The sequence below is a fragment of the Vigna unguiculata genome, chromosome 2, assembly GCF_037176805.1.
Source record: "Vigna unguiculata cultivar grain cowpea cultivar isolate G323 ecotype 2 chromosome 2, ASM3717680v1, whole genome shotgun sequence".
Classification (NCBI taxonomy): domain Eukaryota; kingdom Viridiplantae; phylum Streptophyta; class Magnoliopsida; order Fabales; family Fabaceae; genus Vigna; species Vigna unguiculata.
Window position 1 is genome coordinate 36,011,079 of NC_140793.1, and position 26,760 is coordinate 36,037,838.

General features: G+C 34.4%; 4 protein-coding genes across 8 annotated transcripts; 2 read left to right on the forward strand and 2 right to left on the reverse strand.

Moving 5' to 3' along the window:
• Nucleotides 1–386: 386 nt before the first annotated feature.
• Nucleotides 387–7,147, reverse strand: DET1 (light-mediated development protein 1 / deetiolated1 (DET1)). Of its 5 annotated transcripts, none has more exons than XM_028057888.2 (13): nucleotides 6,990–7,147; nucleotides 5,978–6,081; nucleotides 5,006–5,433; nucleotides 4,859–4,889; nucleotides 4,661–4,750; nucleotides 3,788–3,931; nucleotides 3,003–3,071; nucleotides 2,864–2,920; nucleotides 2,159–2,245; nucleotides 1,905–2,069; nucleotides 1,708–1,803; nucleotides 868–967; nucleotides 387–668 (listed from the first exon to the last, which is right to left on the reverse strand). In XM_028057888.2, the coding sequence occupies exons 2-13, from the start codon at nucleotides 6,047–6,049 to the stop codon at nucleotides 529–531; spliced, it is 1,479 nt and encodes a 492-aa protein (XP_027913689.1). In that variant the 5' UTR covers nucleotides 6,050–6,081; nucleotides 6,990–7,147; the 3' UTR covers nucleotides 387–528. The 5 variants fall into 5 exon arrangements, with proteins under 5 accessions (XP_027913689.1, XP_027913688.1, XP_027913687.1 ...); XM_028057887.2 differs by having other exon boundaries at nucleotides 3,788–3,961; XM_028057886.2 differs by having other exon boundaries at nucleotides 4,661–4,889.
• A 2,038-nt stretch (nucleotides 7,148–9,185) lies between these two features.
• On the reverse strand, nucleotides 9,186–17,289 carry LOC114170714 (uncharacterized). The gene is made up of 13 exons (XM_028056261.2): nucleotides 16,966–17,289; nucleotides 16,523–16,657; nucleotides 16,207–16,233; nucleotides 15,220–15,310; nucleotides 13,994–14,037; nucleotides 13,529–13,627; nucleotides 12,947–13,004; nucleotides 12,819–12,871; nucleotides 11,575–11,676; nucleotides 10,952–11,017; nucleotides 10,057–10,178; nucleotides 9,644–9,815; nucleotides 9,186–9,466 (listed from the first exon to the last, which is right to left on the reverse strand). The coding sequence occupies exons 1-13, from the start codon at nucleotides 17,104–17,106 to the stop codon at nucleotides 9,398–9,400; spliced, it is 1,179 nt and encodes a 392-aa protein (XP_027912062.1). The 5' UTR covers nucleotides 17,107–17,289; the 3' UTR covers nucleotides 9,186–9,397.
• A 1,029-nt stretch (nucleotides 17,290–18,318) lies between these two features.
• LOC114170701 (Tetratricopeptide repeat (TPR)-like superfamily protein) lies at nucleotides 18,319–20,981 on the forward strand. Its single transcript, XM_028056237.2, has one exon. The coding sequence runs from the start codon at nucleotides 18,624–18,626 to the stop codon at nucleotides 20,799–20,801; it is 2,178 nt and encodes a 725-aa protein (XP_027912038.1). The 5' UTR covers nucleotides 18,319–18,623; the 3' UTR covers nucleotides 20,802–20,981.
• A 1,023-nt stretch (nucleotides 20,982–22,004) lies between these two features.
• Nucleotides 22,005–25,051, forward strand: LOC114170728 (succinate dehydrogenase [ubiquinone] iron-sulfur subunit 2, mitochondrial-like). The gene is made up of 2 exons (XM_028056279.2): nucleotides 22,005–22,789; nucleotides 24,616–25,051. The coding sequence occupies exons 1-2, from the start codon at nucleotides 22,122–22,124 to the stop codon at nucleotides 24,785–24,787; spliced, it is 840 nt and encodes a 279-aa protein (XP_027912080.1). The 5' UTR covers nucleotides 22,005–22,121; the 3' UTR covers nucleotides 24,788–25,051.
• The last annotated feature ends 1,709 nt before the right edge of the window (nucleotides 25,052–26,760 follow it).

The window sequence follows — 26,760 nt, forward strand, 5'->3', positions numbered from 1 at the left end:
TAAGAAAACGATCCACCTATAAATAGATACATTTAATATTAAGGCAATATAATCTTTTTTTAAATCATGTGTAACACGATAAGTTTCAGTGACGTATAAAGAAATCTTGTAATGCTTAGGAGTGGAGGCAACCAACCTTCTCTTGTCCATAAGTGTTTTTCAATACTCTTCAAATGATAATAAAATTTCCTGTAATCAGTTTAACATTTCTAAATAAAATCACGAGAATAATATACATTGCTGTCATCAAATAATAAATTATGAATAGTGATATCGTAGACAGGTGAAAAAGCTTTCTTGAAAATCTTAACAGGGATTGAGCGAGTGTAATGCTATTTCTGGCATCAGACAACCATTAATTAAACTTTAAAATAAAAAGACCAAAATTTAAAAGTACTATCACGGCAATCATTAGAATCTGATTGAAATACATTTTCGAAGTACCGACTGAATATACATCCTCTTGATCCAGCAGTGGAAGACAAGTAAATCTACACTCATTTTTCTTCTTAACCTATAATTCTACGCTCATCTTCGAAAGTGGATATTTACAACTGAAGGCTGCAAGAACAAAGTCTGCTGAACGGAGAGGGCAAGGGGCAAAATTGGATGAAAAAGGAACGAAGAGATCTTTTTTGCACGACCGTCCATACTACCAGCTTCAGGACCTAATTAATGAAGATCGTTGAGTTCATGTTCAGAAAGCAGGTGAAAGTTGAGTGTAAAACTTGTTGATTTCACTCTATCACGCATACTCCATATGAGAAAACCCACATCCTATCCCTTAATTTACTTTCGAAAGTGAGGGAACCTTGTCAATTTTAAGTTTAGAAAGCAATAAAATCTTGAACAAGAGAAAAAGCGCACCTGGTTTGATCTTAAATTTGAGAGAACCTGGACGCCTCCTTGAAATGAACTTGATTGGATGGTCAGTTGACTGCCTATGTCGATCAGTTGCAGATATCAGCTGCAATGACGGGCAAGAATTAAAAATACACAAGTGAAAAAACATAAATTGTGTGGACTATAAAGGAGAGATAAAAATTAATTAAACAACGGAATTTTCTCATCTATTATTTAGCAAATCTTGCAGATAGTTGCGTATGTGCGTATGCTTAATGCGTGTATACAAGCAACCTCCTATTTCATGTCAATTTTTCTTCCCCCCAAATCCCCTTTCTCACACATAAATTAACCATAGAAAATCATTCTTGAAAAACAAAAGTAATTCAGAGTAAAATCTTGCACCTTCGGTCACCCCTCCTTTTTCAATAAAATTGCAATCTCTACATCAGTAATCAGCCGCTAAATCCATATTCAAATAACAGTATCACTTTTAAGATACTAGGTGGCAATATCAGTGTTGCAAGGGTTGGCGACATCTCACCAAAACAAACTAAGCTTCAAATTTCTTTCCACACATCTAAAAGCCTTAACATTGAAAAAATGGGCATTCAACATGATACCTTACCAAACAGGATAAAAAGAAAGGCCCTAATCAATAAGTCCAACTGATGTTATAGCCTTTATCCAAAGGAGGACCTCAATGTGATCCCCCATTCCAACAAAATTATTATTTGATAATGGTCATCTAACAGCTGGAAATCCACTTTCACAAGCATATACCCAACTTTGTCCCAAATATATAAAATTTAATTAAAAATAATTTTGGTCACTGGATGGAAAATAGAAACATCTATAGTAAACCTTGTCATCAAACCGGAAAAGAGATTGATCGAAGTATGGAGAAGGACTCTGAGACTGACAGCTGAAAGGCAAAGAGGCAAGCATCTTCTTCACAAACTGCAAAACAACACACACACACATATTCAGAGCTCATTAGCATTCCTTTATCCGGGAAGGGAGAGCAGAGGGGATACATACAACCAACAAAACCTCACTACCTGTGAAGGGTTGCTTGCCTTATCTTTTATGCTCCGTAGCTGTTCCCGTGCATGGATATTGTTTGAATGAGATGATATGAAATTCATATACATTAAATTTCTTGATGTTGCATGAAAGTGGTCACAGAACTGCTCAAACAACAGATAAAGCTCATCTGCAGAATTCTGATAAAATTTAAAACCGAGTCACTAAAAACTCCAACAGACCAACACATAGAACCCAAGAAAAAAATAGAAGAAAAAAACAAACGTACCTGATAAAATGATACGATTTCAGTTGTATCCATGTTATATACAGCAACAAATGCAGGGTGGTGATCAGCATTTCGTGACACCTGAGGCTTGAAAGCATGAAAGATTAACACATTTGTCATATTACTTCGATGGAGCTTAATGATTCAACTTGAATCTCCAGGTTGAAAATTTCTGGAATGTTTAATCAGATACACCTAAACATGAGCCCTGACCCATTTTTTACTATCTGTACCACATTTGTAACATACAAAAATTCATTCTTGGAGACACTTAAACTGTAAAACGTTATAAAGTCAGTCCCTAACATGGTATGATTGCATGAGATCTCCATTACCTAGTGATAAAGAATTCCATCCTTGTTAACCAAGTCTGATAACTAAATTAAACTTTAATAGGCTGGTGAAACTATGTTTTGAGGGGGCAAGTTAAAAGAAAATTACCATTTTTGTTATCAGTGTCAAGATTTAAGCATTAATCCTTGACACATACTTTTTAACAAGATAGGTTGACCTTTACTCTACTTCAAGTAGGACGGCTGCATATGCAAGCTAAAGGAAACAACAAATGCCATATCCTTTTGATTTCATATTTGGGCTTTGGTTACTCCTCAGATTCTTAGAAGTAATTTGCTTTCTACTCAGGGAGTCTGTGAATGGTACAATAAGAATAAGGATTGCAAAGGAAAAGGCACAAAGAGAACTCACCCCTCCATCTACACTACCAAACTTGATTAGCAAATGGTGTCGGTCCAAGAATTGTACCTGCCCACGAGTTAAACAGATGTAAAGTTACATTCCTTAGTCAAATGTTCTCGAGATGATAAAGCTGTGTCAAAGTCCCTACCTTCCAGATAATCAAATCAACATAATCTTGAAAGTGGAAGTAAAACTTCTTCCTAAGCCCTTGAATCCTCTGGTAGATGGGAGGGAAATAAAAAAAATTAATTTCTAAATTATAAACAAAATTGGAAAGATACGAAGATCAAGTCATATATACACAACAGCAGCCACTGCTGCAATATGCATGCCTGGCATTTAACATTTTAGAATATTTTCTTATCCATATGCATACTCATGCTTGAAATTGTCCTAATAGTGATGGGATATGTGGAAATGCAGACAACGAAAAATTAGAGAGAAGGAATAGTGAAAGTGTTTACAGTCCAGGAATCATTAAGCATACAAGTGGTTAATAAAGTCAATAGGTTATCATTCAGTAACCACTCTTGGAACATGATTAACTGGTTGTCTGGTTAATTGTTCTTGAAATGAAAATAATTTTACCAACAATCCTTCATTGTAATTTCTCCTTTTAAAATTAATGCAAAAAGTGTGTGTATGTGTAATAATGACTGTGTCGGACAACAATTAAACAAGTGCCATGCATTCCTATTCCCACACATTTATATTCATGCGAAGACACAGAAATAGGGATGTAGAGCAACAAACAATGTTCAAATGTAAGTGACACTATATAAGATGTGAGATCTTAAAATGATTTGATATGAAGACCAAAAGGAAAGAAATTTCAGTATAAGATGGGGAGGGAGAAAACCTTCCAATATAAGCTATGAAAATTAAAGAAGGAGAATATTGTACAGCAATAAAAAGAAAATTTTGAAGACCAACCGATGTTTCATCTCTTTCTTCATTCCATAGTCCCTGGAATATGAATGAAAGCAACCGCTGTTTTATTCCACTCAGGAAAGAATTCTCTGGATTAGTCTGGCCTTGATGCATGTGATTTTCAATGTGGTTCCCAGGAAACTGGTGCTGTTTAATTTTGTCAGAAAATGCCATGCCCTGTCAGAATGATTGGTGATTGGCCTATATTTTTGTGAGTTTAGCTCTTTACATATGCCACAAAACCATCAGAATTATCAATATTGAGCTTGAATGGCTTCATAATTGATAAAGGATGATTGGGATGCAGTGACAATTAAAGATGACCACAAAATTATTAACTTGAACCACTGAAGCACAATTGAAAAACATTCCCAAGATGTTACCCATCCCAGTGATTTGAAAAAAAATCAACTGTAAAAGTATTAAAGGAAAGCCCAATGTACACGGACAAGAGTTCTCACCCAGAGCTGTGTCTAGGGAGGGTAAAAGTAGACAACCTTAACCCTACAAGCAGATATGTTGCTTCTAGGATTTGACCCCATGACCTCTAAGTAATAAGCCAGCATCCTTGTTGTCACGCCAAGTCATGCCAATGAATTGTATAAGTTTAAGTATCCTTAAAATAACTATTTTAGTTCAAGGGAGGACCCACTATTGAAGCGTAAGGGTGGCTAATGAAAGCCCCAAGAGGGAGAGGGTAAGGGAACAGAAAATGAGGTGGATTGAACTGTGAAGTTTGAACCCATGCACCCTTGTTGGATGTCCCAGTTCCACTAAATGTTACAATTTTTTTTTTCTCAAAATCCATGACGATCTATGTAATGGTCTGCTAAACAAAACGCATTAAAATAAAGTAAATGCCAAAAGCTTACTGACCTGAGCATTGGAATTGAGAAAAAGCTCATCATCTTCACGGCAGAATTCCCCAATAGCCCGTACATCAACAAGGTTACCAGCATCTCTAATCTGAAGAACATGTATAGTTTGATAGCGAAGTGATACAATTGCCAAAAGGTCATCATACAAGAAGACACCGGTATTATGGGTTAAATTAACAAAGTCGTTACAGAAGACCTTCTTGTCCAAGATCTCTCCATCTTCCAGTCTATTTCAACAGGTGAGAAATCAGGGAAACATATAAACCCAGAATGATCAGAGTATGATTGGTCTTGTTATTTTGAAGATAAAAAAAAATGAATATAAAGAATGATGAATAAGCACCTCAAGAGGTGGAAAGTTATCTTTTCAATTGAAGGAACACCATGGACAGCTCCTCCAACAGCAGGTGCATCATGAATTTGGGCCGTTGAAGTAGCAAACAGTCCAAATTGCTGGCTCTCCAAGTAAAGAAAGAAATCTTTACATATAAGCTCATTGCAAGAAGCAAGTGGTACACAATACAGTTGGGTGAAAAAACTGTCAAATCTTTTAGCTCTAGATGGCAAATCATGTTTATCACAATCTTCATCTTTGCATGAAAACGAAAGCCATCTAGGCCTATAAATGATCAGCTCCTGATAATTTCTGCTGAAACTTATAAGGTACTGTCCATCATCAGTGAATTTACGAAACGAGTGGTCTGGGCACTCAACCTCATAAATAGTGTAACTTGGCACCAAATTTTCATAGAAACACCGAGCATGGTGAACCTGCAAGAATTAAATTACACCTGCAAAAATTAAATTCGATTCAGGTTCCTTCAACAGAGGAACAAGACAACAAATTCATAAATTTCGCACTAGCATGTCCATCTGATAAAGTGAAAGCAAATTTTCCAAAATTGGCACATCATATGTATCTTTTACATTTGAAGCTTCCACTTTAAAAACATCAGGTTATACTTGACACTGCTTAACACAACTAGAATCAAATAAATTGTCCAACCTCTATAAATACAAAAAATGTAACAAAGCAAAACCTTGTTTGTGTTCCCTCACTCATGTTTTTGATAGTTCACCGGGGATGTCCACATTTCCTACAATTACAACTTACAACCCAATCATTGTACAATTTCTTCTTAACACTCCCTACCCCAAAAAAAGGAACTACAAGGAAATATCCCTGTTTCTGAAGTACTTAAAAAACTAATGTCGCTCAGCATGATAAACAAAAAAGTGGCTAAAAGAAGACAACACATGTAATAATTATCAGAAAAGACAACAATAAATACTATTGGTAGTGAGAAGAAATTACACTAGTGCCAGGAGGAGGAGTGCAAATTTGACGATTAAAAACCCTAGCCACAATATTGCTGCTTCTGTACATTAAAGCGTGTCCACAAACCGAAAAGGTTCACCCTGGAAACGAAGAAACGAATTCTTCATTGTCAGAAAAGTTATCTCTACAAAATTAATACTTCTAATACTATTTTCATAAAAGTTTTACTAAGAATAAATGGTTATGGCCGTCATATTCAAATCAAAATTAATTAACTTATATATCTGCAAATGCTTGATTAAGAAATGACAAAAATGACGAGTACGCAAGTACATAATATGAGGGGAGAGTAAAAAATATTCAGGAATTAAAAAATGAGGACCGAAATAAGATTGAAAAATAATATACAAACACTTGCAAACTTCTTGGAAAACACGTACAAAAGAAGAAATAGGAAGATAAAATCAGTCAAACTTCTACAATTAGTTGTAATCAAGTCATGCACTTCAACTTTTGAAAAATGAGCTCATTTCAAATTATGACAAGGCTATGATTTATACACGTGTTTGTTGAGAAGCTCGTCTAAAATTGGAACTGAGAAAAGCAGGAATAGAAAAGGCCAATCTAAGTCATATACAGTGTGCGAAACATGTGCTAGGAGTGCTAAAAATTATACAGGCTATAGTTTAGGGTTGAGGAACCTCAAACCGAATCCTAGAGTGTGTTGCAATCACAACTATAATTCTTTCGCTAAAAATAAATTGACGCTATCATCACCTAAATCGTAACATCAGCACACACTATTTAGTTTCAACCTCAGGTAGATCTTAACGAAATGAAACCTAGCTGTAGTTAAGAATTCAGATTCAACAGTCAACCCGTCTTAGTTCAAAAGTCGGTATTATCGTGATACAATTACATTTTCACACATTCAACAAAGAAGTTGAACGGATAAAGCGAGTTAAATCAGCGTTCGGAAAATTGAACCTAAAGCAATAATCGGAAAAAGAGAGAATTAGAGATTGCGCGCTGAGAAGAAAGAGCTTACCGGTGGCCACAGTGAGAAGCGCCGTTGACGGAAGAAAGGAGAGCAGAGTAGAATCGAGAGAGAGAATGAGGGAAATTTGCTTTGTGTTGTGTTGTGTTGTTTTTGAGGGGTTGGGGTTGGGTTTGGGTAAATAAAAAGTGAGTTTGGAGATGCCACGTCACATGCATGCCTTCATCTCTATTTATTTCCCTTCGCAACTTGCAAAAATGGATTAAGCACCACAACTATCCTTTCATTCCTTTCCTTTTTTCCTTTTCTTTCTCTGTTTTTTAGGATAAGGTGCACCACAAAATTATATCATGGGAATAATAATAATAATAGTAATTTTATTTGATAGAAAGGGAATATCATATAATGATAACAATAAAAAAAATTTATTAAATCTGGATCGACATTTTTATTTTTATTTCTGTTTATCACAAAATCATAGTAAGAAGTCAAATGCAATTATGGATCAGCCATAACTAATATTCAGAAAGGATTTTTATGAAAAAAAAAAATGTAGTGTGATAAGGAGTATTTCAAGGTATTTAGCAAGGATCCTTTTAACATGCATGCATCTATTTTATGAATATTTATACATATTATATAGAACCTTTTTCATTTTAGACTATTATTGTATTTAGTAATTGTCATGTTAAAAGAATACAAAATATCATTACACAATTTGTTAAAATTAAATCAAAGGATTGAGATTATTTTTGTCTGACGGTATACAATTATTTTTTTAGTAAATCTATCGTTAAAAAAATATAAAATCATTAGTTTCGATGATAAAAATCCTGTAGTTAGCCTTTTAAAAAAAATGTATTTTTAACAAATTTCAACCAATAATAAAGAATACATTACAAACAAGTGTATTAGATAATATCATGTTATTGGCATTGTCATTATATATAAAAATAATAATTAAAAGTGCTAACATCATTAATTGGCTGAAGGCATGAAAATTATAGTTTTCATATTGGAAAATGATTTGCACCACAGTAGAAATGGTGCTATTATTGATAGTACATAGAATGTGGCCTAGTGTTGACCTCCATGAATCGCATGATCAGTGAAAGTAGCATACAAGACGAAACTGACAATCATGGCACTGGATTTTATAAATGAGTCCTGCTTTGATAATTCAAGTGTCCTTGGATAGAAATATGAAAGTTAACCAACATAGGCAGAAGACTCAAATTTATTATTTTAAGATTTTAAATTAAAAATAGTATTAATTTTTTTATATGAGTTGGACTTAAATTTCATTGGTGTTGTATCTCTTTAATAAAGATATTTCAGAAGATCCAATAAAATTACACAGACTTTGAAAAAGCTAGTGATTTACAAATTTAAATTTTTGACTGAGTCTTTTCTTACTGTTCTTTGGTATAAAATTAGACACTCCCATGAGTGATGGGCATTGAATATTTTTGTTGATTAAGTCTAAGAATAAAAAGTCAAGTGATGTCTAAGTCTAAGGGTAAAGAAACACATTTTTCCTCCAGGCGAAACGAGGCATGGCGTGGAGGGTGACATAAAAATGAAGAAAGTCAAGAAACTATAACTCTGAGATTTTGGTTGGGAAGTTTAGGGCAATTATGATAGGAGATAGCAAAGCGTTGTTTAATTCAAATTATGAGAGGACTTGTTTATCAACGATTTGGAGCACACTCACTGTGGTGATAGGTGGCGTGGCATGGGAAAGCACCACTGACTGCAACCCCAATTGCAGTGCTCATCCTGCTAATAATTAGAGGGCCACAATGCTAATAATTAAATGGGTTGTCATGATAAGAAAAGAATTAAAAGAGACTGGGACTAAAAAAATTGTTATGAATTATGATACAGATATTCAATATCTCACTGATTTAAACAATTTTTCTGTAGTTTAGTTTTAATTTCAAATAAATATGGTTAAAGATTTCATTTACGTTACTAGCGAACGAACAGTCATCATTAGCGTAACGATCTCTTTGAATTTTACACTGTTACTTTTGAAAATCCTACCACATTTTCATTTCAAACCTTTTACTGCATCAAAGGACTACAACATTTTGAATAAAAAAATTTGCATGAAAGGACTACAACATTGTTTTAATTTTAGTGATTAAAAAGATTGTTTTATAAATTCAAAGAAAAATACTTATCTGGAATTTAAAGCCATAAAACATATTTAAGTAGTGGAGAATTACCTGCGGACAAAGCAACTAAAGCAACGACCGTGTACAATTAAACATCAACGCTGCTCTCGCAGATGACATAAAACATGGGGAGGAGATTTAATGAATAGGGTAACCATAAAAATTATTATCGTGAAAAAAATAAATAGCATGTACAAAAGGAATAACTGACAGAAAATGGGAAGAAGGAATGGCGTCAAACTTCGAAAGCAAAATCTCATCTAGTAGACATTTGCAAACTCAGGTCTTGCCTCCCTGGAAAGATGATGACAGTATCCTGAAGAGTCCGTCCGGGTTATCTGCATGCACCTGTTCATAGACAAAGTAAATCAATCCTCTTTTAAATGGTGTCACAAACAATCCAAATGCCATAGGTATTAACGTTGAAAGTATTTTTTGGACGATAGCATAGATCTCGGAAGGTGAAAGAGACACATACGGGAGGAGATCATTATATAAAAAAAAAAATTGAATGACATAACATACCCAGTGGCCAGCGTCTTCAAGGACGTGCATTTCAACTCCACCTCCTTCCTCAGCTGCAACCTCTTCAGCTGCATGGATCCGCCGAAGATCTTCAAGAGCCCATCTATGCAAACTTCTTTCTGCTTTCAAAAAGTTCATATGCACTCCACGAGGTACATCTTCAACAAGTTGCCTACGAACATAAGCACAAAGCATTATTGGTTCCACACAAGAAAGATTAAGTTCATAATTAAATGTGATTCCTTCTTCAGCAAACAGCATATTATAAAATTAACAATCATACTTATATAGGACCTGACACTGCCATTCTAATTCATAATGAAAGGAGGAAGGACCCATCTCAACCAAAGAAGTAGGACAGATAAATCAATATATCACATCTAACATTTGTCACCATAGATAACAGTATGTACCACAAATTTGTTTCTTCATAGGATTGATACATTTCTGCAATCCCCCTTAGGTCAAACACCCATGAGAAGCTAGATGATTGTGAACCACCAGAGCTGGAAGGTCGCAGGTTAGTCACAACCCACTAGACATGATAACAAAAGAAAAAAAAAAATTAATAGAGACAAAAATTGCCAAAAAAATCTATTGTTTTTATCTTTATTTATTTTAAAGTGAATTGTGTTAATTTTGTAGCATCCAACTTATTCATCAAGATAACAATCCTCTTAAAATTTTGTTTAATCAATCGTCTGGTGAACCAATTATAAATGTGTGACAAATCAGATAGGCAAGAAAACTGAACTTTCCAAAAGTAAAACCCAAGTGTTCATCTATGAAAAGTTGATACAGATATGTTCATGATTTACTGATTAGTTTTACATTTGGACTGATTTTCTAACTCAATTTACAGGTACGGGCTATGTGCAGACTTAAATTTTGTTGCAGTATGATAAACATGTCTCATCACTTGATGGCAACATTATAAACTTTTTACTTTAGAATTTATAGTGCCTTCAAGGCACCAAAATTTACCATGAATCATGCATTCTATAACTATTATGACACCATTCTAGCATAAAATGAGTTGAAGCCTGAAGGGTCAAGGAGCAAACAGGGTAGTGACCAAATACTTTACTGGGCATGAGCTTCACCAATAATGGCCTTATTTATATATCATCAGTGAATTCAGAAAAAGCATACAGTATCCAACTAAACACGAAATTTCCGACACATACTCTCAATAAACATGATATTTCTAACACTATACAATTGATACGCCAAAAATTTCTGACACTTTAAAGCAAGAATACACACAAATTGAGCAGCAACCAATATCAAAGTATACCATAGTTGTACCTGTGCCACATCATTGGAAAATCCTTGTTGAATAAGAGCTCGTACAACCTCCTGCTTTGTAGATATCTTCCTTGAGGAAATGATCATAGAAAAATAAAAGGTTAGGTCACAATATAGCACCAAAATTGAAAGCATTCTGTAAATTTATTTATACATATAAAAGAAGCTAAAGTGTAAAGGGAGATAGTTATTATGCTACTGAGATGCCAATCAAGAGGACATAAAATGTAAATAATGAAAGTAAATTTATATAGTAATTACAATAGTGGCAAGCTTTGTTTCCATAATTCCCTCTATTTTTTTCTTTTCCCCCCTCTTTATACTCTATACATTGCAGTTGAATCGCGAACCGTATCTCATATGGGAGAGTTAAATTTTGAATCGTAATGATTTTGATAGTGACGTGCCAAAGCAATTTTGAACACACGGTTGGTTGCTTTGACAATCATGTACTTGACAACAATTTTGTACTTGTGATTTTCATACATCATTATAAAAACATGAATTTTGATTAAACTCAACAACCAAATCTTAAAGTTTAGGAATTAGAACAAAATTGACACATTTAATCAAATTAACTTCTTCTATATTTGTTTCTCTCAGAAAAAAGAATAAGGATCTACCTCCTTTGGCAGTGTTCTTAGAAAGGATATAAGTTCTGGAGGATGATCTTCTCCATCTCCACCAGCTCGAACTTTTCCAGGAGTTGCATCCAGAACCCAAGCCTTCAAATAGCATAGTAACAAGTATTCAGAAGCACTCATACATATATACAGACAAACAAAACAGAAACTACAGTTAAATCCTTGTCAAGTCTGACTTTTTCACCTTGCTGATCTCTTTACGTAGTCTTATTGTTAGGTTGTTCAGCTTTTTAAAGTCCCACCTAATTAATATGTATTCAATTTTCAGGAGTTTCAGAGCGGTCCAATCTGAAAATAGATCTCACATATGAACCAATATTATTTTGAGAACCTCCTTAATGACTATATTTGAGAGACACAGTTAAGTAATGATAAGTAATGACACCTAGCCCGTTTTCTGGCATCTGCAGTCCCTGCTGAGTACCTCTGATCAGAAGAATCCCCCTCCCCCAACACTAAGACTCATCATCTCTGTCATTTGCATGCATCTCTCCTCTGCTCATTTTGCCACACAGAAGGACATGTAATGTAAGCGTGATGCTTTTTCCAACCACCATAATCTTCTAGCATCTTTTCCACTGATCCTTAATCAGATTTCCATTCTCACATACTACAGTAACAAGTTGCCACTTACTCCATCCGTGGTGTTCTCTTTATTTAGACAGAATTTTTCAGTCCACACTCCAGGAGGTTGGTTGCTGTGTATTCAATTGATGTTTAGTTTCTCTGGTAATTGAACCTCTTTAGAGTATAATTACCAACCAGTGTGGGCTGTCCACACTTAAACATCAAATGATCATCTAAATCCAATACTCATAGTAAGCATTTTATCATGCATTTTATCCTACCAGACAATTTATTATAAAAACTTTTCTATCTTAGCATCTTCATGAATAGTATAATACATAGAGACAAGACAACTTTTGGGTACAGATTCAACCACACTTATTGTCATAGCAAAAAAATATTTTATGCACAATAAAATTCTTATCATCATAGGAGTTCTCCATCTGAGCCTCATGCATATATTCTAGTGTCAACACGATTAAGGGAAACTGCTATACATCCTCCATTATCCATATTTTCATCCTTAAAGCATTGTTAAATATTACAGTGGGAATGGGATTTAAAAACCAACATGCTGCATATTTTTAACACATAAAAATAGTTGAAAGCTGATACTTCATCCAGCAAAAGCAAACACAAATGGAATTCGGACTTACTCTAACTGGCCGAGCAAGAGGCTTTGCAGCTTGGTCCACCATGCTCAAAACAACTGAAAAATGGACGAATGTGTACTGAAAAAAAGGCACTTAAAAAAAATTAACTTATCAAACAATCAGCGACTGACCTTTTCCCCCAAAACTATGACCAACTAGCACACGAGGTGTTATTCTTAGATCTCGAACCTATCCACAAGAACAAAGAGGAAGTAATTACAAGAAAGGGAAAATAAATTATATGTATACAGAACAGCAGGAATCTAATCAACAAGCAAGTTTGACCTACATTTTAAACATTCCAAGGTTTTCTATCTATAGTAAAATATTCCCCGAACTCAGAAAAAATGTTTTGATTTTAATTCCCAGAAATTGATATCATTTAGCATTTTAACATTTAAAAAGGACGACATATTGCAATTAAAATTAAGGGAACTAGAGCGGCAAAGCCAATAAACATTTGAGGAATTCATCCAAACTAGAGAGAAGAGAGAGACTGTAAATCATGAAAGACAAAGGAAGGGTCAGGGTGAGGTGCAAGTCCCCAAGGAAATCCAAATGGTTGAAAACTGGGTTTTCCATGCAGTAGAACCAAAGTTTAAATCTCATTAGGAATAGGTGGAGTGAAATTCATAGACCCTCTCCCATATTCTTTAGCAAACCTACCACATATATATGACAATGATTAAAGAAACATAATAAAGAAAGCGCACCAGTTTTAGAACGTCACTAGCAGCAGATGCTACAGTATGGGGACCTCTCTTCTTCATTGATGCTGAATCACCATGACAGCGAAGGTCTACTAAAAGGAACTGTCAATGCAAACAAAAAGAAAAAAACGGGATTCAGATTTTTGTAAATCCAAATTATTGGACCCCTACTGTCAAAACTTAGGATATCCAAAAAATAAAATATTACCTAATCAGAGTCAAATAATTTGATCCAAACTTATCACACAACAATAAACCAGAAAGTGTTGCATCCTCCATTTTAAACAAAATCTTTTTAACAAAGTTTTAAATTAGTGACTATAACTGGTTTGTTGACAGTGCAGGTATTTCCATGCTATCAGAGGACTAAAACTAATTCCATATGAATAATACCTGCTAATAACGATAAATATTAACATGTCAAACAGTACCATACACAACTCAGCATAAAAATTTAAAGTAAAATACCTGCCATGTAGGAAACTCTAGAGCCAATCTCCTAGCAAAACTTCCTGCAATATCACTCTTTCAGCAGCAAATTATGAAACTAACTAAGAATGTATTCTTTCTCGATATATTTGACTGCGAACCAAAAATACTTCTTCGCAAATATAACATATCTAACTTAAATATCAGAAACCACATGAAAACTACAACAAAAAGAAAAAATGCAAGAAAAGAAAAATAAAGATTTAGCTTCATATAATAAGAAAGCAAAGAGTAAGTGACTCGTTTATTGTTCGATTAACACACTACAGATATTTCTCCTTACCACATAAGGATACCAGCATTTAACTACCCAATGTATAAATACATCTAAATTGGCTTAGACTTCCACTCTTCCACCCAACAAGGCTTCTTGTGAAATTAAAGGTTGAATAAGTTAAATTTAGTTTATTTATATATCAAGAAAACTTGAAAAGTCTCAGAGAGAAAATAATCAACCAAGGACCAACTCTCTAATAGGCTGAATGTCCACCAACAAAGAAATCCTACAAATTGCCCTTATAGTCATAACCCACAAGAAATTCCAGAAAAAGCTTAAACTTCTTATGTTTTAGGGAACTTAATTTTTCTCATTTTAGTCTCTATAATTTCATTCAACTCAACATTAGATTTTCATGCAATACTACAATATATTTCTGATGAATGGCTGCACTAGTAACGAAAATAGACATATGTTCGCCTATCAGTTATATTCATCAGCAAGAGAAACAGTACTGAAACCAAGAATATGGAATCATACGTATTGAATTGGAAATATAAGAAACAAAATGGGTTTATGTAGAAAGTACAAATAGATGAACTTAAAAGTGTATCTAAGCCCATTTCTCAAAAAGTTACATGAAACAAAATGATAGGGATTATATCCCTTTTCATTGAAATTATCCAAGTCAAACTTATACACTTGCACATACTAATTCATAATGTCATTTCACCTGAACAAAAAAGGGCTTTGAAATTATCAGTCACGTAGTAACTAATAGCCATAAATATCCAGATCTCCAGCCTAGCTACTCTAAATTTATTGTTCAGTTCTGGGAGCATGTAAAACTGAAAAATGATTTGATCAAGGAAGACCACATTGTTGCCAAATCATAACCATGCACAATACATAAAACAATTCAGGCCATGCATAAAATTTATATTACCAAAGGCTTGCAAAAAAAAAAAATGTACACAGAATCACCCACCCCAGTTTTTCCTGCATCCTAGGATCCCATGCAGAAAAACGGCTGTAGGCGGATCAGGTAAAGATCTGTCCATAACTGAACTCCATCTCACCTGTATAGGAAATTATGCCGGCATATTAGTCTCTTATAGCTTTACACAACTTCATATTAATGAGATTCATTAACTTATGAAAATACACGAGGGTTGCAGCAATCAATCCAATGTTATATTACAAACTTTTGTCTAAATATCCTCATATAGTTTCAAATCAATTTTGTGAGGAAGCCATCAATGGATTTGTATGGTTAACAACTTTTTGTTCCATATCGGTGCTTAATACATTAAGGGTGTGTTTGTCTTATCATAATATTAGGGCTTAAGCCATAAATTTAGCCATGGAATTTATTGGAATAAGTTAAAATGAGCTTATTATGATAGAAACATAAAGAAGTTTATGGGAGTCAAACTAGATGCCCAAAAGCCATAAACTCTTCCAGACATCCCTTAAGCCAACCCCACCTTGTGGGAAAATGCTTAGTAGTGATTGCTGTTATTAGATTTAATATGATTCACTTCTAAATGAGGTAAAATCCAACAAAAAGTAAGAACCGCTTCAAGAACTGGATGACTTGAGTTCATAACTTTGGCTTTTTGAAAATAGACAGTTTAGTTTCGGCAAAATTATGTTTCCTATTGAAAAAAATAATCTTTTGCATAACAAGTAAGCTTATATAATACATGTCTGACACTCTGCCATAAATCAGCCCAACTAAAAACACGAAGTAACTTAAAGGCCAATGTGGGAGTATCTTGCATTGTCAGTAAAGAACAACTAAACAAGATTTGAATTTAAAAATGAACACAATCACTCTTTCAGGCACATAAATATTCTAATGGATTGAATGGAAGACTCTGAATCTAGAAAGTAAAAAGGTTAATTCTTACAAGTTTGAATCTGAAAACTAAATCCCGTTAGATGAAATGGCGAGGCAATAAATAATACTTACAAGTTCCCCCTGAATCAAATCATATGCCTGCAGACAAGGACGCACAAAAATCTCAGTTATAATAAACAGGGATAAATTAGGTAATACTTCTTTATAGAGGAAAGCATTAGATGCATTTTGCAATTAGAATTTAGAACTTGTCTCTATTTTTTATTATCTGTTCACTAAACGCACTAAACAAACTTCATAGTTGACTGACTTTGCAACTAAGAAAATACAACAAACGTCTCTACTCTTTTTAGAGTGCCAAGTGTAAACACACGATGGAAACAAATTAATTAACCAAAAAAACACATGAAATGAACATTCAGATTACCAAGATGCTAGAGGAGGTGGCCACCTCCCCCTTTTCTCCAACAGTGTTGCCCACTAATGCCATTGCTATGGTCTGGCCTTTAACTGCCCGCCTAGAGTGGCAAAGAGCTAACCGAGAAACGTTGAATTTGTCATTCTACACAAAAAAAATAACCCATACAGAACGTGAGAGTACGCCGTCTCAACGACTCAACGCAATGAACGTACCACGGTACAGACAGTTAACAATTGCACAACTAAATACAAAGCTCAAACGGCAACATTAGCATCAACGTATTTGCTTCTAAGTTCATACAAGTTCCAATCAAATTCAGCAGTAAAAGAGCGACTGCGCCGCTCAAGCATTGAAAGATTCGAAGCCTAAGTGCGATTATGACATATGACGTATGCTAAATTTGCAACGCATTGAAATTATCGAAGAAACTATGAAGCCAAGAAATGCACCTCAGAGAGACGAAGAACTGGAGATGTGAACTTGCAATTCCTCAATGCAGGTGAGACGAATTTCGTCTTCCGGTCCGACGACTTAACTGCCGCCACCGCCGCGGCGGTACAGCAGGGCGATGACTGAGAGAAAAGCGGCATCTAAAGAGAATGGCAAATACAGAAATGCAGATCGGAGAAAGAGTGGAAGAAGAAAGAAAGGAGCGGAGGTAGACAGCGCACAATGTTGTGGCGCCTTGGCGGAGAAAGAAAGAAAGAGAGAGGGGCGCCAATATCTCTCTTTCTCTCTCACGGTCGGTTACCAAAAAAAGGAAAAAATAAATGCGCGATTACTTTATTTAAAGAATTATTAAAAAAATATTCAAGATTTCATATTTCCTATCTCTAATTATTATTCTTACATCTTACTTGTTTATATATGATTAATGGAAAATAACAAATGATATGTTTGATGATTATATATCAGTAGTGTTGTTCGCCCGCTTTTGTGTTTAGCCTTTTTATATACTACTTTTAATTTTTAAATTTTTTTATAAATTTATTCCATATTTTATAATACCAATTATACCATTTAATATATAATTATTTATTAAATTTTTTAAAATTAACGATTATTTTTACTTATTTTTTATAAAATTGTTTATTTTTTTTATTCATCAATAAATTTTTTTATTCATTTCACTTTATTTTTAATAAATATAAATTTATTTTATATATTAACTTAATAACATTACATTGTTATCACCTACTAACATACTATCATTCTTATTTAAAAAATACGTATACAAGTTCGATAGCGCCTGTGTCTAAGCTAGTTATGTGTATATATATTTGTTTATATAATATAAAAAACTTAATTATTTTTAATTTTTAAATATAAAAATAAAAAAAAGAAAAGAAAAAACATATTGACGAGTCATGGTGGACTGACTTGTCTTTGGACAGTTTAGTAGATTAGGCAAATCAGACCACAAGAGATTGACGGGTTGAAAATTTCGGTTAATAAAAAAAATTAAATGCGCTCAATTTTCTCCCCTCTTTATTTACTTATATATATATATATATATATATATATATATATATATATATATATATATATATATATATATATATATAACTTCAGATATGATTACAAAAGATTAAAATATTTTTTAACCCTAAATTACACTTCGGATAAATTTTGCAATATAAATTTCAAAATAATTGATCTTTGTGAAAAAAGTAATTCTTATCTTATTGCTAGAAATTTGGTGCTTTCACATTATTCTTAAAATTGTATTTTCTGAAAAAAAAAATTAAAATTTAAAACCTAGCCGAAACAATAATTTGTTGGAAATAATGTGTATTAAAAAAACTCAGGGTGAGCGATTTGAGAGTGTAGTAGAGGTAATTTGGGAGGAGTTCGATTCAATTCAATCGGATTTTCTTATCTTATGTTTATACTGGGATGCTGAAGTAATGTGAATCAAGATATATTCGTTTGGCCGCAGCTTCTCCACCATTCATTTCTTAATTCACTGTCGTAGAAACCCACGTTGTCTGCAATGTCTTGATGTTGGAGAAGTTACCAAATCAAACCCTAGGAATTTTGGCGAAGAAGACATGTGGTTGCTTCTTCTCGTTTGCCATGATCATAACCCACACATCGCTATTAGTTTATGCCATATTCCCCATTCTCTTCTATCCCCACACACCTCTTTTTGTCTCGTATTCAAAAGTGCATCCCAAAACCATGGAAACAAACCCCGCAAAAACCACTGTTCAATCCCATCTTCTGTAGCAATGCATCCATGGTTGGTGTTCTCATTGCTTCCCTCAAGGACTTTGTGACCAATGGCCACCTACCAAATGCTTTCAAAACCTTCCTTCAAATCCAGCACCATGCTTCTTCTTCACACCTTCTTTTGCACCCCATTAGCTCTCTTCTCTTTGCTTGCGCGGAATTTAAGTCATTGTCACAGGGTAAGCAGCTTCATGCTCATATCATCTCACTGGGTCTTCATCAAAATCCTATCTTGGTTGCAAGGCTTATTGGTTTTTACACAAATGTTAATCTCATTGGCGATGCCCAATTTGTCACTGAGAGCTCTTGTACTGTGGATCCTTTGCATTGGAATATGCTTATATCGTCGTACGTTAGAAATGGGCTCTGTGGGGAGGCTCTTTCTGTGTATAAGAAAATGTTGAGTAAGCAGATTGAACCGGATGAATATACTTATCCTTCTGTTCTCAAGGCTTGTGGTGAATCGTTGGATATCAATACTGGGGTGGAGGTTCACAGGTCTATTGAGGCTAGCTCCATGAAGTGGTGTTTGTTTGTGCACAATGCTTTGGTCTCCATGTATGGTAGGTTTGGGAATCTGGAAGTTGCGCGTCACTTGTTTGACAATATGCCAGTTAGAGATGCTGTTTCGTGGAACACTATAATCAGCTGTTATGCCTCTAGGGGTATGTGGGAGGAAGCGTTTCAGCTGTTTGGAACTATGCAGGATGAGGGTGTTGAAAGGAATGTGATTATATGGAACACCATTGCCGGAGGGTGCTTGCATTTGGGCAATTTCGGAGTGGCACTTAAGCTGATTTCCCAGATGAGAACATTCATTCATCTGGACGCAGTTGCATTGGTCATTGGATTAAATGCGTGTTCCCACATTGGAGCCCTTAAATTGGGAAAGGAGATGCACGGTCATGCTGTGCGAACTTGCTTTGACGTGTTTGAGAATGTGAAAAATGCATTGATTACGATGTATTCCAGGTGTAGAGATCTTGGGCATGCATTTATGGTGTTTCATAGAATAGAAGAGAAAGGTTTGATATCATGGAATGCCATTCTTTCTGGATATGCACATGTGGATCGAACCGAGGAAGTATCGTTTCTTTTCAGAGAGATGTTACAGAAGGGTGTTGAACCTAATTATGTGACCATTGCAAGCGTTCTTCCCCTATGTGCTCGCATAGCGAACCTGCAGCATGGCAGAGAGTTTCACTGCTACATTATGAAGCGTGAACAGTTTAAGGACTATTTATTACTGTGGAATGCCCTGGTGGACATGTATGCAAGGTCTGGCAAGGTTTTAGAAGCCAGAAAAGTGTTCGATTCATTGAGCACAAGAGATGAAGTTACATACACTTCCATGATTTTGGGATATGGTATGAAGGGTGATGGAGGAACAGCTCTAAAACTGTTTGAACAGATGTGTGAGTTGGAGATTAAGCCAGATATAGTAACTATGGTTGCAGTTCTCACAGCTTGTAGCCATTCTGGTCTAGTAGCACAGGGGCAGTTTCTGTTTAAAAGGATGATAGATGTTTATGGGATAGTTCCACGCCTTGAGCACTATGCGTGCATGGCTGATCTCTATGGGAGGGCTGGTCTTCTGAACAAAGCGAAGGAGGTTATCACAGGGATGCCATACAAAGCAACATCGTCAATGTGGGCTACTCTGATAGGGGCTTGTCGAATTCATGGAAACACAGTGATGGGGGAATGGGCAGCAGGAAAATTGCTAGAGATGAAACCTGATCATTCAGGTTATTATGTGTTGATTGCCAACATGTACGCTGCTGCTGGTTGTTGGAGCAAACTAGCAGAGGTGAGGACTTATATGAGGAATTTGGGTGTGAGAAAGACTCCTGGTTGTGCTTGGGTTGATGTTGGCACTGAGTTCTCTCCCTTTTTGGTGGGGGACACTTCTAACCCTCATTCATATGAGATTTACCCTTTGATGGGTGGATTGAATCAGCTAATGAAAGATGCTGGTTATGTCCCCAGAGAGGAGTTTGTTTCATCCGAGGAAGAATTTGAGGAAATGAATATAGTAGGGAATGTATACTAAGTAGAAGTTAGAATATGTTTTATTTATACATGGATACTGCAGTTTCAACCTGGAGCAGAAACTTGCTTGATGAAGCAGAAAAAAAATTGAACTCTGCAAAATTTTTGTTCCAAGAGATATTTCACACATCAGTTAGAGTTTGCAAGATAAATAAAATCAGAAAGCTGATCGGTGCTTGAACTCTCACAGTCGGTTACCAAAAAAGACAGAAATGAATGCGTTCTTTATTTAAAGAATTATGAAAAAAATATTCAAGATTTTATATTTCTTACTTTAATTATTATTCAGTGTTATATATGATTAATGGAAAATAACAAATGATATGTTCGAATAAGAAGAAGATTATGTTTTTAGAGGTTTTCGTCGTAATTAATTGATAGTCTCTTATATTAGTTAAGATGGCTTCAATGAATTTATTTATTATTTTATATCAATTTTAAATTTTTTTATATTTATAAAATTTCATATGTATTAATTTAAATACATAGTCTAAAATAAAATTTATATTTTGATATAAATATTTGTGCACGTTTATATAGAAATTAAATTTGATTTCAATTTGGAAAGGGACAAAATTGTACCATTTTTATAAAAATTAAGGCTAAATTAAAATAAAAATTAAAATACTAGGATTAGAGGTAGAAAAAGACAAGATGTCACATTATAGTAACACGTGGCACTATCACATGACAAGATGTCAACTTGACATGTGATAATTTTTTTTAAATAAATAAAAATTCAGGAATCAACACCCTATTTAATGTAGTTATTACACCATTAACGAAAATGATTTGATTGTATCAAATTTTCCAAATTAAAAATCAAATTAAGATAAAAAATATTGAAGGACAAATTAATATTTTGCTAAAAAAATAAAAATCAAAGTATAATTTAACCTAATATTTAATAATATTTAATACAGGGTACTATACTGGATAAATTTAACTGTGTAATATGGTATGGTGTTGAGTAAAACATAACATATAATGCCCGATTTTGAGCAATAAAGTAAACATTAAAAATGACAGTACAACAAGCAAATAAATTACAATTCCCCACCCAATGCACGAATTAGAAAAGAGTAATAAGTGTCTAAATACGTTATCAGATAAAACGTCCCTAATAACTTGATATCAATTAATTAATTTACATATTATAAGTCATAAATTAACAAAATATATATAAGGGCAAGAAATTCATCCCAATGCATTTCCAACAAAACAGCGCATTAGCATAAACAAAAACAACAAAGCAATAACATCGGAAGAACAACAACGCTCCACGCATCACATTCTCCTCACTTCCAACCTTCTCCTTTCGATGGCGGCGACGGGGTTGCTGAAGAGAGCAGCGCAGCGGGCGCCGTCTTCGCCGGCGTTCAAGCTGGCATTCATCCGAGCCCACGCGTCGGAGGCCCAGGCCCAGCAGGCGGAGCCGAAGGCCCGCGACACAACCTCCCTGAAAACCTTCCAAATCTACCGGTGGAACCCTGAGAACCCGTCGAAACCGGAGCTGAAGGACTACCAGATCAACCTGAAGGAGTGCGGGCCCATGGTCTTGGACGCGCTCATCAAGATCAAAAACGAGATCGATCCCACCCTCACCTTCCGCCGCTCCTGCCGCGAGGGGATCTGCGGCTCCTGCGCCATGAACATTGACGGCTGCAACGGTCTTGCTTGCCTCACCGAGATTCCGTCCGCGTCGACGGCCTCCACCATAACGCCGTTGCCGCACATGTTCGTGATCAAGGACCTGGTCGTGGACATGACCAACTTCTACAACCAGTACAAGAGCATCGAGCCCTGGCTCAAGCGGAAGAACCCTCCGCCAGTGCCAGGGAAGGAGATCCTGCAGAGCAAGAAGGACCGCGAAAAGCTCGACGGGATGTACGAGTGCATTCTGTGCGCCTGCTGTAGCACATCCTGCCCTAGCTACTGGTGGAACCCCGAGTCATATCTCGGACCCGCTGCCTTGCTCCACGCCAACAGGTAACTCGGTTTCATAGGCTTACATAAAGAAAAAAATCAATCAATTTAGGTTTTTGAGGTGAATTTATAATCTTGATCAGAGGATAGTAGTCAAGGACTGTGAAGAACTGTAACTGAGTTATATTGTTGTCTTGTTGTCGTGACTGGTACATGCTGTTGGGTTCTGTGCATTTTTGTTAATTGGAATTGAGTTTGGGAATTATTTTTGGAACTGGTTTTGTGGTTTGGGAGTGCTGTGTAATACAATGACCACAGTGGAAGCTTTTTTTTTTTTTTCTACATGTGGTTGGTTACCTAAATCGGAAGATGTCTTGAAAACTTGATGACTGTCTGTTGAGTTCTTGTGAAACTCTGAAAATCAGGTGTTGATATTTTTTTATTGTGAAACTGTAAAAGCCATTTTGTTTGCCTGGGTAGGGCGTCCTTCAGTCACTGTTTTGTTTGACTTTTAACTGAAGAAGGAGAGACTACATCACGAAGGACTCTTGCGATTTGCATTTATAATTCACAATGATTTCAAGTTACAAGAGAAGACTATTTATGGATAGCTTCTCTTGTACTCTATCTTAAAATGAAACTCAAATGCTAATCTAAGCTAAATTGCATACAAATGAAGCTAGAGTATTCTAGACTTCTACCACTAAGAGCTTTTTGTAATATTTGAGGTGCTTTTGTTGAGCCTCTTATATACTTTTCCTCCTCTCTTACATACTTGAAGTGTAGTCTATTCCAGCTGACTCTTAACTACCATATACTAACTTTATGAAATTTCTAGTATTTTCTAACCTTCTCTGGAGCATGAGTCCAACCAAGTATGAATGTGTTTACATTGATTTATTGGTTGAAGTTGAGGGTATTGGTTGAAATTGAGGGTACGAGAGGAGATTGATTAGGAGTATGTGAGCATGCGTGTGTTTTTGTTTTGTTGTTTTTGTCGGTTGGTTTATGGTTATACTTTGGGTGGGTTCTATGATTTTGCTGTATTGATTTTAAGCTTGGGTTGAGAAAGGTTTATAATACGCCTGCCATGAAATATGCATGATGCTTTATGGATTTTCTTAAGTTAATATTAGGATAATATGCTGCCTCATGGTGTACTTATGCTAAATAGAATCTTCAAGAGATGGGGCATAGTTTGCCTGTTTCTGTTTCACTGAATTGATTTATTATTATTTGTTTGGTTCTTTTTAGGTTTTATTTTGAATGCTTGGGGATCTATTACAAGTATAACAATCTGTCCATTGTTGTGTATGTGACTTATTTTGGTTGATTCGAGATTCTTCTACTAAGAATGTGACAAATGAATGATATCTGTATTGTTTTTGAAACTGCAATACCCCGCATTCTTAGGGTGACTCTTTTAACCAACATAGCTGATATTTACCGAACTATAGAAGGAAGGCAATAATTACTTCAAATCTTTTCGTCCATAAATACTACCATTTTTTGGAGTTATTCTTTTGTTATGACTAAGTATTCACTCACTGTTCTTCTTGCCTCATATTAACTTCCTTTTATATTAGACATTAACTTTCAACTTCTTTTCTTGACCGTAAGCTATATTTGTCGGTGGTACAGTTTTAAATAATGAGTTAATTAGAGGAGCCTACGTTGATCTTAGTTCGTCTTGGTCAAGAATAGGAAAGAACGAGTTCATCTCCACGTTAGAAGATACTTTCATTTTTATTAAACTCATTGCTTATGATCTAGTGCACCGTGTCTCTGTTATAGGTGGAGATTTTTTTGATCGGCTGTTATAGATAGAGATTACCTTGGCAGTTGGGTTATTCTCAAAGCTGGGATATTGTTTGTGATGATATTTGCAGGTGGATAAGTGACAGTCGTGATGAGTACACTAAAGAGAGATTGGATGCCATTAATGACGAATTCAAGCTCTATCGTTGTCACACCATATTGAACTGTGCTCGTGCCTGCCCAAAGGGGTTGAACCCAGGAAAGCAAATCTCACATATCAAGTCGCTTCAGCCTAAAGCCTAAAATTCTATTAGAAGCATGATGGTGTTTGCATTTGATCCTTTATGTTGTCATTTTTGTATTTTCTTTAAAGTTGGGGATGATTTAGCTACATTCTTGATAAAAACCTGAGCCCCTTTTTGTGAAACTTGGGCTTTTAGTATCTATTGACTTGTGTTCCTGAAATAAATGTTAATAGCAAACAGAACCCCGTCTCATAAATTGGCTGTAACTATATTGGATTATTCTCCAAGGGATTTTTAACTAAAAGATAGTTTACACTTTTAACTGGTTCTTTTGTCTAAAATAAAAATTCCAAAGGTTTCCTTGTGAGATGACTGTCTCTTGAGGTGACTTTATGCTTGTTAAATGTATAGGGCACTTTAACCTTTTGCTTCTCTCCAATCTTGTTAAATTCTTGGTCAAGGTGATGATCAATATCATGATTTTTATTCTTATGTTAGGAGTATAGTAGTTGAGTGCATATTCAAATGTATTTCCAGAGTAGGAAATGTTTTTTTATATATAAACTAATAATGCAGAGTTAAATAGGCTGACTGAATAATGAAAATCAATACAAAAATTTAATATTTAATTAATCTATATATATTATTCTAAATAATACTTCTTATCTTATTATTCATGTCTAAATATAGCCTTAAGAATTAAAATCAAACGAAATGATGATTACAGAATTTTAAAACGCAATGCTTTGGTCTCCATGTATAGTAGGTTTGGGAATCTGGAAGTTGCGCATCACTTGTTTGACAATATGACAGTTAGAGATGCTGTTTCGTGGAACACTGTAATAATACTGTAATCAGCTGTTATGTGTGTCATGCCTCTACGAGTAGGTGGAAGGAAGCGTCTAGGAGGGTGTTGAAAAGGAATGTGTAATATATTTTACAGCTATCAAATTAAAATCAGCCTTTTGATGATTTAAAATAAGTTTTAAATTATATTTTCACTTTTTTTTAATTTAAAATTTTAATTTTATTAAAATAGATTTCAGTGATTAAATTATTGATTTTAATAATAATTATTTTAAAGCTAACTTTTTATCATCTAAATTACTTTTTAGCCAATAATTATATCCGTACTAATTACAGTAATTAATAACTACCTCTTTAAAAAATAAATATAAATTTAAATAGTTATTTGATGTTTTGGTTTAGTTTTTTCAATTTGGTTTTACTTTTAAATTTTTTTTCAATTTGATCTTAAATATTGAAAATATAATTCAATTAAGTCTTTTTACTTAAAATTGATAACAAAACGGTGTACACATGTCACTCTTTCAATGACATGATGTACTGTACAGTGACGTGACCGTTTCTTTAATGTGACTTGTATCCTGACGTTTAATTGAATGCGATCTAATAATTGAAACTGAATAAAGATTTCCTAGTAGAAGAAAAATTGGATAGGATTTGCTATTATTCATTCCAAAAGATGACCTAAAAATCTTAGAAAAATGATTTGCAAAAGAGTTCCTAAATGACTTATAGTTAAATAAAAGAACTTAATTGAATAATATTTTTGAAATTTAGAACCAAATTGAACAAAAATTATAAAATGAGATCAAATTGAATAAAAATACTAAAATATGATCAAATTGAAAAAAATAATTAAAATTAAGACCAAATGCTAATTTAAGCCTAAATATAATTATTTTTTATTAAAAAAAACAAAACTGCATAAATACTCTGAAATGATTTTGGAAACAATCATTTAAGTGTTTAAAGTTTATTGAATTCGAATTGTCACTTTAACTTAATTTTTTCATTAAATTTTAAAACTCCCGCTACATCTTACGGAAACTTAGAATTTTGAAAAAATTAATATAAGCTGATGGTCTAAATGTTTAGATTCACAAAATTTTAAATCGATTTAATTTACTGAAAAATGGAATGAAAGAGAAGAATTTAATAGCTACGGATAAAATATAATGTTTTAAACAGACAGTTATCTAAAAAAAATTATAAAAAAAAACAACA